At 46.0% G+C, this 14,149-nt stretch overlaps 1 protein-coding gene across 4 annotated transcripts in view; it reads right to left on the bottom strand.

The window, feature by feature from the left end:
• The window catches only part of LOC100763509 (vacuolar protein sorting-associated protein 13B), a 437,125-nt gene that overhangs the window by 110,674 nt on the left and 312,302 nt on the right, over nt 1-14,149 (bottom strand). For all 4 annotated transcript variants that reach the window (XM_027431500.2, XM_035449622.1, XM_027431502.2 and 1 more), the window contains 3 exons: nt 10,155-10,357; nt 7,696-7,903; nt 7,243-7,427 (listed from right to left, as the gene is read on the bottom strand). In XM_027431500.2, the coding sequence (XP_027287301.1) occupies nt 7,243-7,427; nt 7,696-7,903; nt 10,155-10,357 (596 nt within the window). The remainder of the gene's footprint in view (nt 1-7,242; nt 7,428-7,695; nt 7,904-10,154; nt 10,358-14,149) is intronic.

Raw genomic sequence — 14,149 nt, forward strand, 5'->3', positions numbered from 1 at the left:
GGGTGGCCAGTACAGGACTAATCCAGACCCCCAAACATGGGCATCAATGAGGAGGCCTCTGCACTCTAGGGGGCCCCTGGTGGTGGATTAGTATTTTTTCCCTGGTGCAAGAAGGGACTTTGAGAGCCCATCCCACGTGAAGGGATGCACTTTTGCCCTGGACACATGGGGAGGACCTAGGCTCGGCCCAGGATGATGTGGTGGACTTTGGGGTCCCCCATGGAGGACCCTACCCTGCATGGGGAGTGGAGATGGATAGGGTGGGGACAGGTGGGAGGTTGGGGGGAGGGGATTGAGAGGGAGAAGGGATTGACATGTGAAGCAAGCTTGTTCCTAATTTGAACTAATAAAAAAATTAATAAAAAAAACAAAGTGGTGTCTAAGAAATAATAGTTAACGAGTGTGGTTTTTAGTATGGATCTAAGGAGGAGGAATTCCATTTAGTGGAAACTAATTCATGCACTATGTAGTCATATTTACCATTGCTTCATTTGATAGTTTTACAACCCAGACTTTCTGTATTTTTGTGTATGTGGTGCGTGTGCACCAGAGGGAGATGCTGGGTGTCCTGCCCTATCTCTCTCCAATTCACGTCTCTCACTGGATCTTGAGTGAGGCTGGCAGCCAGCCAGCTGCAGGGATCTCACTTCCTCTTCCCATACAGCCATGCCCAGCTCTTTACTTTGGCGCTGAGGGGTCACATGGGTCCTCAGGCTGTGCAACAAGAGCTCGTACCTGCGGAGCCATCTTCCCAGCTCCTCCCAAACATCTTAATGCTGAATAGTAAACATCAAACACTCTAGTTGTTAGACACAGTCCTTTGTTTCCAGAAAGAAACAGTTCCCTTCCCCCATCCTTAAGTGCAAGAGTCTTTAATAGGAAAAGAGAAATAGGCTAGTAAAATTTCTACCACCAAATAAAGTGACAGGACAAAAATGACTTCAGTATTCTTCCAGTTTGCAAATGTTTTCCATTTACTCTAAAAGCACATCTTACTGACAGATTCCTTCCCTACCTCTTTCCCGAAGGGTAAGGGATGGTGTCATTTCAAACTATTTACTGCTTTTTATATCCAAAATCTCATGGACTTTGTAAGTTTTATCTGATTCTACCTCAACAGAGTTTTCTCTTAATGAACTACAAAGTACATTTTCTTACTGCACCATTGAACAGATGATGCAATCCTAGTGAGAAATCAGAGGAGAGCTTTGGAGCAAACGGAAGTCTGCAGAGCACTGGACACCGTCCTGCCTGCCACTGGGACTGCTCTAGCCTCCCAGCATCTTCTCATTCCTTCCTCTTCAGCAAATACTAATTTCCCCTTAGCAAGGTGTGGCCAAGTGACTGAATCCTGGACTCTGGGTCCTGGCAGTACAGTAGTACAGGATGTAGGCGTCAAGAGACATCCCCAAGGGAGGAGAAGGCCTTCCATCTGTCCTATCCTTTTCCTGTGCCAGAGTATGAACAAGGGACCTGAAGTCTGTGCAGCCATCTTGGACTGTGCCAGCATCCAGTGTTGGAGTCACATGAGGCTGGTGACGCCTGGCCTATAAGGCTCTGTACAGACAGTCCCGAGGATTCCCACCCATGTGGGAGGGGACATGAGCTACTGCTTTGTTTAAACCTTTGGTGATTTGCATTTTCTGGTAGAGAACAAAATAGCTCCAGTAGAGTTTCTCACATTACTGGGACTCTCAGCAGAGAATCACACAGCTCATAGGCCCTGAAGGTTTCCAGAGCAAATCCCTGTGACAGCCATCATGCACTTCTCTGAGGGAAGAAGCCCAAGCAGACTCAGACCCCTACCTTCTCTCTGACACGAGGACACCACCCGCCCCTCCACAGGGCTGGCTTCGGGTCTCAAGTCCATGTGAAGCCTTGCAAAGTGAACCACGCTGGCAGAGCTGCACCCCCCGTTTCCACACAGCATACTTCTCTTTGGCCTGACAGCTGCCTGTCACCTCTGGCCTACAAGAGCTGCCAAAGGCATGCCTGTCTGTTTCTCTCTCAGCATCTCTCACATTCTTTTCGTTCTCTATCAAAACTGCGTTCTTTGTTTATAGCCTTTGCCATCTCTGAGAGCCCTGACAAGATTCTCATTTCCTGCCTGTCTTTCCTTTCTCCTTTCCGTCCTCACAGACCACTGGGCCAAGCTACTCTACACAGACTGAACTGTCAATGGCTAATGAAGCTATGAAGTAAAAGTTGAGTTCCGTGGTCTCCATGTAGTCAAATCAACACAACACATGGGGCCTCAGGGATCCCCAGAAATCTCAGCGTGAATCCTACTTTCATCTCCTCCCTGATCCCTGAAATTACCCAACTTATAGCCCTCACTTACACCCTCCATCCAAAGTGGAGATCACGGGACTTATGTCGTGGGTTATAGGGGTGATGAAGAGACAGGACACAGAAAATGGGAAATCTGGTGCTCTGTGCACACTAGGAGCGCACTTAGTGGAACGGACAGACTGCATGCCATGACCACAGTGAGAACCCTTCTACTGGCCCCGCCCTCATTCACTCTGTCAGTCAGACTATTTTCTACTTCCCAGAAATGTAACGTTGAACTTTCTCTGTTCAATGCTGAGCATACTTGTTTTTTTAAGGGTACTGGGAACTGAACCCAGGGCCTCACGCGTGGTAGACAGGCACTCTAACACTGAGTTACATTCCCAGCCCTGGCAGTGGTTGTTAAAATAGACTCTTTCTCCCTTCTTTACTTCTTGACATCCTACTTACTCACGGTGACCACTCAGACATCCATCTCTTCCATGCAGCCTTGAACTGCAAACTTGCTTTGTTAAAAGATATGCCCTGAGTGTTTCCCAGTCTTTAACAGGTTATGCCTGGCTTTGTCTTGTGCCCTTGTCCCTCCTAGAAAGTGACAGGACCTTGAGAACAGCGCTAGAGCCCTCTCACTGCTCACAGCATCCAGCTCTGGTCTCCTCATCTCTGTCTACTGAGGTGATCAGAGTTCTTTGGGACCTATCCTACATTGTTCCACGAAAGCAGAGCGATGAAAAATGTATTCAGGGAATACTCTATTTGCATTTCCTCTTTTTCCTCCAAAAAAAAGGAGGCAGTGGCTTCTGGAAGTTGCCACTCTTAGCAGCTGACCCAGCACCGTCCATCATCCATGAACATTTATTAGTGTCCACTGGGTACACAGCACTTTCCTTTCCGCGACTCCTACGGCTCTGGCTCGGCTGCTCACTTCCTCCAGGCCTATCCAGGTCCCCCCCTCCCCCCATTTCTGCATTTCAGCAACAATGAATCTCACATATCTGGCTTTGAGCATCCTCCTAAAGATGATGGATAGGCACAAAGCCTTCTGGGACACATCAGTACAGCTGCCAGTGGGCAGGAGGTGCTTATACAACAGAAAGAAAGCTCAGGACCCTGGGGACAGGTGTGCAACTCTGAGTGAGCCGCCCAACGCTGCTCTGCTGAAAACAATCACCCTAGGCCACGTCCTTTTACTCTTTTTAAGTCTGCATGGGAGAGACAAACCTCATTACACTGTGAATCACCAGAACCTCTGCCTGTTGGGTTCATGTGTCCTAGGATTATACGGGGATTGTAAAGTCAATTGCAGAGCAGCTAAAGTCTGTTGCTCTACTTCCTTATATGATATCAAGTGTGTATATATATATATATATATATATATATATATATATATATATGCCTGACCTGGAATATTTTCCACATAATTAAAAAAAAAAGAAAAAAAAATCATATAACTGTAAAATTGAATGAAGTTGTAGTTGATATCTACTACACTATGCACTATGTAGTCATGTAGTGTAGTGGGTTAAATGCCATGAGTAAACTAAGATCAAATCCATGCTAATCTAGACAACACAATACCCCACACTGTAAATTCAGACTGCTTAAAAAATAAAAAAATGAGCCGGGCGTTGGTGGCGCACACCTTTAATCCCAGCACTCAGGAGGCAGAGGCAGGTGGATCTCTGTGAGTTCGAGGTCAGCCTGGTCTCCAGAGCGAGTGCCAGGATAGGCTCCAAAGCTACACAGAGAAACCCTGTCTCGAAAACCCAAAAATAAAATAAAATAAAATAAAAAACAAAAAAACGAGGGCTGGAGAGATGGCTCAGAGGTTAACAGCACTGGCTGCTCTTCCAGAGGTCATGAGTTCAATTCCCAGCAACGACATGGCGACTCACAACCATCTACAGTGAGATCTGGTGCCCTCTTCTGGTCCGCAGGCATATTGCATGCAGGCAAAACACCACACACACAGTAAATAAATAAAAATCTTTTAAAAAATTAAACAATGAGATGTAAAGTGCTGCAGCCTTGTTATCACTGTGAATCTGTGAAATTGCCATGCCACCAGTGCACTGGTCAACCAACGCAGGCCATGATTTTACATTGCTGTGACAAGAAATGACTTCCTACGTGTACTGAATGATTTGAGACTTTGCCTACATACAGAGGTGAACTGGGGGGGGGCAGGGAAGGGATTACAGTGGCACACGTCATTTTAGCAGGTTCAAGAGGAGAAGCTAGGTAGACACAGTAAGACAAATTCTTTTCTTCCTTTCTTACTTCCTTTTCTGGGAAGAATTTTTTCGGGAAGAGACCCTCAGCCAGGGACAGCCCTTCTCCCAGAGGTACTCCCCTGCGGTCCATCCACGCCAACCTTTTCTTGCTCTCTAGGGCTGCTTTCCCTTGATATTAACTCTCCACTTTTGCTCAAGTTGCCTTCCGTGGAGTTTCTTCCTCCCTCACATTGGAAATCATACCCGGAAACCACTGCTGGTGTAACTGTGAGAAAGACAGTGTCTCCCGGGGCAGTCACTTTGTCAGCAAAAGCTGACATCTATTAACTACATGAAGATTCCCCAGAATAACTATTATGACATTAACAAGCTATTAACACAAAAGATAACCTTCCCAGAAGACAGGGCTTCTTTTCTAACAGTAAATTCTTCTTTTAAAAGATTTATATTCTTGGATTGGCCAAAGGGGCTCCATGGAAACCCCCAAAACAACCCAGGCTATTGCCAAGGCTAATGGTTGCTTCCCACAAACTGACAGCAAGGCTCTATTGCTGAAGACAACATCTACATAACTCCCTGAACACAGAGGAGTCAAGCTGGTGCCTACCTAGCTTTTCCACTCCTGCTGACTAGAGTTCACAGTACTGGAAGGAAGGTACTCTGCATGCCAGCAGAGGAGAAAGGTAAGACAAAGCCAGGTACAAACCTTTCGATCTACAACGGTGACCTACCTACAAGATACACTGATGTAATAGGGGCACAGAAGTTGTAGCAGTAACTGACCAATGACTGGATTTAAGACCCGCTCCATGAGATGGAACCCATCCCCAACACAGCTTGGTTGGCACAAAACCTGAGACTAGAAAGGCCAGGGACCAATGGGAAACCTCAAACTACTGTTCTGCTGAAGGAACACAGTAATAAAAGGACTAGTGACGTTTTGTTAAACTCATAGATCAGTGTCTTGCTCGGCCATCACCAGAGAAGCTTCTCCTGCAGTAGATGGGAACAAAAGCAGACCCATAACCAGACATGCGCAGAGAGAGAGAGAGAGAGAGAGAGAGAGAGAGAGAGAGAGAGAGAGAGGGAGGGAGAGGGAGAGAGGGAGAGAGAGAGAGGAGATAGAGAGGAGAGAGGAGAGAGGGAGAGAGGGAGAGAGGGAGAGAGAGAGGGGAGAGAGAGAGGCGAGAGAAGAGAGAGAGGGAGAGAGGAGAGAGAGAGGAGAGAGGAGAGAGAGAGACAGAGAGGGAGGAGAGAGAGAGAAAGAGAGAGAGAGGGGGGGAGAGAGAGAGGCGAGAGAAGAGAGAGAGAGGGAGAGAGGAGAGAGAGAGGGAGAGAGGAGAGAGAGAGACAGAGAGGGAGGAGAGAGAGAGAAAGAGAGAGAGAGAGAGAGTGGGAGAGAGAGAGGCGAGAGAAGAGAGAGAGGGAGAGAGGAGAGAGAGGAGAGAGGAGAAAGAGAGAGAGAGAGAGGAGAGAGAGAGAGAGAGAGAGAGAGAGCTTGGAACACTCAGTCCTAAATGGAATAACTCCATCAAATCTCTCCTTTCAGGGCCCAGGAAACTCTGGAAGAGGAGGTAAAAGACTGTAAGAGCCCAGAGTAGATGAGAGACCCCAGGCAAAGAGAGCCTGGTGGACAACTGGACTGACAGGTCTCAGCCAGACTGGCTCTCAGCACATGAGACTGTGTCAGCCACTTTCCCTAACAGCAACTCTAGGGTCAGGCACTTTAGGTACCAAGGAGAAAATCCGAGTTCATCCAAACCTGTGACCAATGCTACACATTTTCTATTCTCAACTTCTCCATGGAAACAAGACAAATGATGTGAGTCTAAGATTGCAACTTAAGAGCTGTTTCTACCTATGAGACCCATTCCTAGACCCCAGTTAAATTCTGCTGCTTATTGGCAGAACACGAGGACGGTCCCAGGGTCTCAGGGGATGGCATCAGGGCACCGCTCCAACCTGTTGTGTTCCTTTATCCACACTGTGAATCCTACACTATTCTACACATGGCGTCCACACTGTGAATCCTACACTATTCTATACACGGCGTCCACACTGTGAATCCTATGCTATTCTACACACGGGATCCACACTGTGAATCCTACGCTATTCTACACACGGGATCCACACTGTGAATCCTACGCTATTCTACACACGGGATCCACACTGTGAATCCTACGCTATTCTACACACGGGATCCACACTGTGAATCCTACACTATTCTACACACGGCGTCCACACTGTGAATCCTACACTATTCTACACACAGCATCCACACTGTGAATCCTATGCTATTCTATACACGGGATCCACACTGTGAATTCCAAAGCAAGCTCTCTTCAACTTCCAGAAACTGCAGCCCTGTCTTGTTCCCTAGGCCAGTATCTCTGATTTTGAACTTTGTCCATACCTTGGTTCCTTATATTTTTATTAAGTTATAAAACATTGCACAACCTCATACTGACTCTGGCTGCTGCCTGGGACCCCGGAACTGCCCTGATCTGCACTACTCTAGGTGGTCCAGAGACATGGAAATCTTTCTCTCCTTTAGACACATGCAGCACACACACAGCACACAAGTGAATGTGCCCTATGTCTGTCCTACCACGGACATGAGCAACAGGCATGCGCTAAGCGCTCTCTGCTTATGAATGGGCCGCATCCTCGCTCTGCTTTCCCTTTAGGAAGAAGCCAGCAGCCACGGCGCACGCACCTGCAGCACATCCCCCAGGTCGGCTGTGCTGATATCTGGGTCCTCCGTGGTGTTGAAAGGTACAGGAGTTATTCGCACGAGGATGAGCACTCGAGGCTCTGGGTATCTCCACAGCATCATGCCTGGGCTCTCCTCTGTCTCATTACAGAACAAGACTTCATAGGTACCAGGGAGTTTCAGAGGCTCTGCCAAATGAAAACAAAATGGTAAGGTTTTAAAAAGGAACATGTTGATTTCTCGGAGAGAGAATAAAAGGAAATCACATACAGAAGCTAATTGATCAGTTTTAAAATAGGACTTGAGGTGGGAAAAGTCAATTTTAAAAGAGGGAATGACTGGTATACACTACCCCCACACTGCAGTATGAATGAATGCTACGCAGTGATATTTAGTGAGCTCATTTCACCTGCACCTGGGCACACGCACTCTGACGCTGACACTGTTTGGACTCACCAGCATCCTGTATGTACTGAAAGACGCCTGTCCGCAGGTCATCTGAACTCTGCTCACTCTTAAAAGCTTGAGTCTTATCCATAGGAGATGGCATTTGGGGTGTTGATTCAGGAGCTGGCACTTCCAACTTTCCCTCCTCCTTAAGATAGCCACTGAGTAACTCATGCAGAAGGGCCAAGCAATTCAAATGTTCTTGACCCCAGAAGATCTTCAAAAGGGTATGACAATATTAACAGTCTTAAACAAAAACATTTCTTGAGGATAATTAATAACAAATCATATTTTAATTAATGTGAGACTATAATCATGTTCAGTATAATTACCAATAATAAACTATAATTTCCAAGAAATAATAATTCATTGTTTGAAATTCTAAAATTTGAATAAGCACATAACAGCAAGAAAAACATTATGGATTGTGTGACTAACAGTAAACTTTAAACTTCAGAGTAATGATGATATAAAACTGGTGTAAAGCATTTGCGAGTTCATTTAGTTAGCAAAGAGGAAAAAGAACATTTCTTAAAGTCCAAGACTAGGACACACAGATTCTCTAGGCCAAATGTTAATGAAATGATAACAGACTCATGGAATAGCTTCTTCCACTGATCATGAGATCAAATAATCCCGGCCAACGCTGCTTCTTAACAAGAGAGAGGGAAGCTGGCAAACAGACTTGAACTTAGAGGCTTCCCAAAGTCTGTGTTTAGTGAGACGGTCAACATACTCCACTCTGACAATCCAGTTTTTAGTGTCAGAGGGGTCTGACAGCCCAAGGATGCAGAGCTCTGTAATGGTCATATGACCAGTGGGCACAGTGGTTAACATATGTCCACAGAAACACTTGTCTGCAGTGGGCACAGTGGTTAATGTGTGTCCACAGAAACACTTGTCTGCAGTGGGCACAGTGGCTAATGTGTGTCCACGGAAGAGCTTGTCTGTAGTGGGCACAGTGGCTAGTGTGTGTCCACGGAAGAGCTTGTCTGTAGTGGGCACAGTGGTTATTGTGTGTCCACGGAAGAGCTTGTCTAGAGTGGGCACAGTGGTTAGTGTGTGTCCACGGAAGAGCTTGTCTAGAGTGGGCACAGTGGTTAGTGTGTGTCCACGGAAGAGCTTGTCTAGAGTGGGCACAGTGGTTAGTGTGTGTCCACGGAAGAGCTTGTCTGTAGTGGGCACAGTGGCTAGTGTGTGTCCACGGAAGAGCTTGTCTGTAGTGGGCACAGTGGCTAGTGTGTGTCCACGGAAGAGCTTGTCTGTAGTGGGCACAGTGGCTAGTGTGTGTCCACGGAAGAGCTTGTCTAGAGTGGGCACAGTGGTTAGTGTGTGTCCACTGAAGAGCTTGTCTGTAGTGGGCACAGTGGCTAGTGTGTGTCCACGGAAGAGCTTGTCTGTAGTGGGCACAGTGGCTAGTGTGTGTCCACAGAAGAGCTTGTCTAGAGTGGGCACAGAGGTTAGTGTGTGTCCACGGGAGAGCTTGTCTGTAGTGGGCACAGTGGCTAGTGTGTGTCCACGGAAGAGCTTGTCTGTAGTGGGCACAGTGGCTAGTGTGTGTCCACGGAAGAGCTTGTCTGTAGTGGGCACAGTGGCTAGTGTGTGTCCACAGAAGAGCTTGTCTAGAGTGGGCACAGAGGTTAGTGTGTGTCCACGGGAGAGCTTGTCTAGAGTGGGCACAGTGGTTAGTGTGTGTCCACGGAAGAGCTTGTCTAGAGTGGGCACAGTGGTTAGTGTGTGTCCACGGAAGAGCTTGTCTAGAGTGGGCACAGTGGTTAGTGTGTGTCCACGGAAGAGCTTGTCTAGAGTGGGCACAGAGGTTAGTGTGTGTCCACGGGAGAGCTTGTCTAGAGTGGGCACAGTGGTTAGTGTGTGTCCACAGAAGAGCTTGTCTAGAGTGGGCACAGAGGTTAGTGTGTGTCCACGGGAGAGCTTGTCTAGAGTGGGCACAGTGGTTAGTGTGTGTCCACGGAAGAGGTTGTCTGTAGTGGGCACAGTGGCTAGTGTGTGTCCACGGAAGAGCTTGTCTAGAGTGGGCACAGAGGTTAGTGTGTGTCCACGGAAGAGCTTGTCTGTAGTGGGCACAGTGGTTAGTGTGTGTCCACGGGAGAGCTTGTCTGCAGATGCTCACAGAAGTATTAGCGGTAATAGTCCAAAGTGGACTCCCTGAGCTGATGAATGGATGGTAAGAAGAAGGTCTGAGGTTGGCCACGATAATGATCACAGACCCTGAATATACAAACAACAACAAAAACCCAGCCCTTTGCATTAAACTATTGAAACAGGTAAATGAGATGACATGGGACCCACTCTTCAATAAAGCTGTTAAAATGGGTACCATCATATTACCCACTATACACTCCTTGTTACACAAAAACTTAAGTTTTAGTGAAGCACTTCAAAGCAAAACAAAACAATAATAGGCTAGTTAAAAACTTATGGGGAAGACACAGCTGACCCCTACAGACCTGCAGGAGACCGCCTCTTAAATCCATGGCTATTTTTGGTATGGACTGTTGTGGGCCAGGATTGCCACTGTGTTTGCACCATTTAGCTTCCAGGCTGACCGTAGTAGAGAATGGTCCTATCAGAGTCCGGCTTCTTTCTTTGAGGCTAGTTTTAAGGAGTAAATCGCTTATGCTGAGGATGAGTGATGATCCAAGACTTAGGCCTGAAGGAGACAGAGACAGTGTACAGTTTAATTACTCCTTGAACAACAACAACAAAACATTAGTGGAAGGACTAGGTGTATTTTAAACGGTGGAGAATCTCCCTCCGCAGGGTCTTACCCCTTTCCCGGCTGGCTCTCCACCAGTTTTGTGCCACTATTAGAGAATTCTGAAGCACATAGACCCTCACATTCCTAACAAAGAGATATTTGCCAAAGCAGTATTTTTGCATGCATGCACAGTTTAGGTTTTATGAGTGGAGATGGTTTCATTGAATTTTGCAAGTTTTTCAAACAAGTGCATTAAGAATAAGGATAGCGGGGCTGGAGAAATGGCTCAGTGGCTAAGAGCACTGGCTCCTTTTCCAGAGGTCTCAAGTTCAATTCCCAGCACCCACATGTTGGCTTACAACCATCTATAATAGGAGCTGATTCTCTCTTCCAGTGTGCATGAGGGCGTGCCACTCATACATAAAATAAATAAATAAAAATTAAAAAAAGAATAAGCACAGCTGCTTCATTGTGTGTTATTAACATGACATGGAAGGGCGATTTTCTGTGATTTCTTACAGCAACAGAGTACAGTATATTACTGTGCTAGACACTCAAGTTTTGGGTTGGTCCAGGCTAAAATTCAAAACAATCAAAGCACACAGTATGTGCTTTCTAAGGACTTTAGCTTGATCCCAACTTCACACCCCATAACCACTTCAAGTTTACAAAGCCTTAAAAACAGATAGTGGCAGGTTAGATTTATGAGAAAAAGTATATGCTACAGTTCAAAGTAAATATACCAGGGAAGGAGTACACTTTAAAACCCAGGTTTTCTTTTGAACTTGGAGGAGGAGTGTGGATCAAAACCTTTTCATAAAGCCTACAGCAGACCTGAAGATATTTAGATGCACAGTTGAGTGGTGAGTTCACTTTCCTCCCAAGAAACTCAGACTCTAAATTGTCACTGTGAATATTGAATTTCACCAGCCCACGTTTGTAATGCTCGGGGCTTATTTTCATAACGCTATTTGATCCTGCAAAAAAGATGAAAGATTAAGAAATACCTTAGGCCCATGGTAAATGCGTGTTTTAAAGTCCCTGAACTGCCTGTGCAGTTCTGTGGAAATAAGAGACACAACTTTAAGTCCTCTGTAGAAGGCATCGTCAGAGCACAAGTGTTAGGGCTATGGCTTCTTTACGAGTTACCATGGTGAGAAATGAATTTCTTAAATCTTTTTATCAAAGCATGTACCACTGAAACTTCTCCTTCTTCACAATTACCTTGGGGTTTTTGAGTTTTTAGAGACAAGGCTTTGCTAGCTAAGTACAACAGGCTAGCTTCAGACATAAGAGGTCTGCCTGCCTCCGCCTCTGGAGTGCTGAGAGCAAAGGCACTCACCGCCATGCCTAGCTAATGATCTTATTTTGAAGCTACATTTCACTTACACACTAAAAAGCATCTTTATCAGCGGAGTCACTGTGTCTCCTGACAACTTGGACACCAGATACAGGCCGCCAATTCCTACTTCATCCTTTCAAGTTCCATTTTTTCTCATTTTGAGTGAGAAAGTACTTCGAGTCATCAAGGAAAAGAGACTATGTAGTCTAAGTGCGGATGGGGCTGTCACATCCCAGCTCTTGTCACTGAGCACGGCAGCAGCTATTCAGGAGCTGTCCCACAGGGTGGACTTGACAGTTTAGAATCTGCCCTCCACGTTTCTGATTTGCCAGGCCGGAAAGAAAAGTGCCCGAATCCTTTACACTCCTCACCTTACATTGAAGGGACCAGCTCCCCATTTCAGCAGCCATAACAGCCTAGCACGGGCTTACCTGACCTTGCCTTGGTCGCTAGGAGGTCAGATGCCTGTCTCGTAGCAAGGAACCAATCAGAAGTTAGCTGGTGGTGCTATGCTTTACAGCTCTGGGTGTGCTTTACAGACAAGCGCACAGCAATGACACACAGAGCATAGCAATCAACCTGGGAGGGCCTATGGGCCATAACAACCAGCTGACCAATCAACACAGGGCAAGTCCTCCAAGGCTGGAGGCACAGCAATCCTGAGCCTGTGTGTACCCCTAGACACTCCCCTTATGCTGCCCTATAAGATCTCCATGCAGTGGCTTCTCGCTGTCTTTTCTAGCCACCCGCCATGGTGGATGGATGAAAGGCCCGAGCTAACACTGGGTAGCTCATTAAACAACTACAATAAAGCCTCGTTCTGTTTGCATCAAGCTTTCAACTCCGCCTGGTGATTTGGGTCATTGCAGTCCTGGACGGAGATCCTGGGGGCCTGAGCCTCCGGGGATCTTTCAACATCACTAGAGAAGATGAACGGGAACCCTTGGACATTACTTTGTCTAGGTTTTCTCAAACAAACAACAAGAAAACCAAGAACTTGAAATATTTTAGGACTATGTACAAGCTTCAAAAATACGGAGTTTTGATACATCCTTCACACAGTCATGTTACTTTTGTTTTTGAGTCGGGGCCTCGCTATGTAGCTCTGGCTGACATGGAAACTTGCACTGCAGAACAGACTGGCTGGCTTTGAACTCACAGAGATCCACCTGCTTCTACCTCTCAAGGGCTGGGACTACAGGTGTGCACATCACACCTAGCTGTATCTTATTTAAATTCTCTTCCCCCAGGATGTCTTCTCCTGGCCTACAACCCAAGCTAGACTGCCAGTGAGTAAAGGTGTCAAGACTTTTCTTAATCTGTAACCCATCTTCCAGCTTTCTTGTCCAAAGTGACCTTGAGATTCTGAATCTCATCTTCTTCACCTGACTGCTACAGACCCAGGTATGATCTCACCATTGAGTACGCTGACAGTGGTACAATCACAGATGGTCTTTGAAAACCACTGGCTTCTCTTCTAACAGGTTCCTTCCGGTTCCAAGAGCCAATGCTGCCTTCAGTAACCATGTGATTGAGTCATTTTTCTCCTCTCCTCTAAAGAAATGCTTTTCTGATTGAGTTTCCAATTGAACTACCTCTTCCAAAACTCTGTGTTTACATTTTTAATTTGTTTTTGAAAACCAACGGCAGAGGTTTAATTAGAGTAAATGAGGTGTAACAACACTGAGGAGTAATGTCAGAAGTAACGGATGTGATAAATGGCATCTTGCTTTGTTTGCATACTGACATACTTTCCAAGTGAGTACAAAAATTACATTCAAAGAACAAATAGTCTCATGACCTTCAAAATACTCCTTTAGAAGACCAATAAATGCAAACCATTTGTTTCGAAAACTATTTAGAAACACTGCCTGCCAGCCTATCAGCGTCAGGACGTACCAGACCCCATGTAATGCTCCCCCCTTCTGCCCGCTGTCTGTGCCAAGTGCAACCCAAGCTGAGCCTCGAAGACCGAGTTTGCCAGCGTGCACAGTGATGGCATGTGCGAGCAAAGCAGAGCCAGGCAGGTGTTCTGTTTTTTTGTTTTTGTTCTTTTGATCCAGCTGGAAGGAATCTTGGGCTACTAAAAATCAACAAGGATATGTTAGAAATATCCAGAAGCAAATTTGCATAACAGCGAAGTGTTGGGATGCTTCAAAAGGGAAGAACAAAATCTTCTAAGTATGATTCGCAGAGATATGACTAAACTGCCAAAGACCAAAAATCTTTCCATTTCATATCCTTCAAGCAATTATTCCAAGGCACATAAAATATAGCACTTGGGTGTTTTAATAAAAACAAAAAACAAAAAACCAAGCAATCCAGAAACAAAAACACCTTGTTTTCCATCCTCAAACAGTGTGTATAAACTGGTTGGATCCTACTTATGTTCAATTTTGTAA

The sequence above is a fragment of the Cricetulus griseus genome, chromosome 10, assembly GCF_003668045.3.
Source record: "Cricetulus griseus strain 17A/GY chromosome 10, alternate assembly CriGri-PICRH-1.0, whole genome shotgun sequence".
Classification (NCBI taxonomy): Eukaryota; Metazoa; Chordata; class Mammalia; order Rodentia; family Cricetidae; genus Cricetulus; species Cricetulus griseus.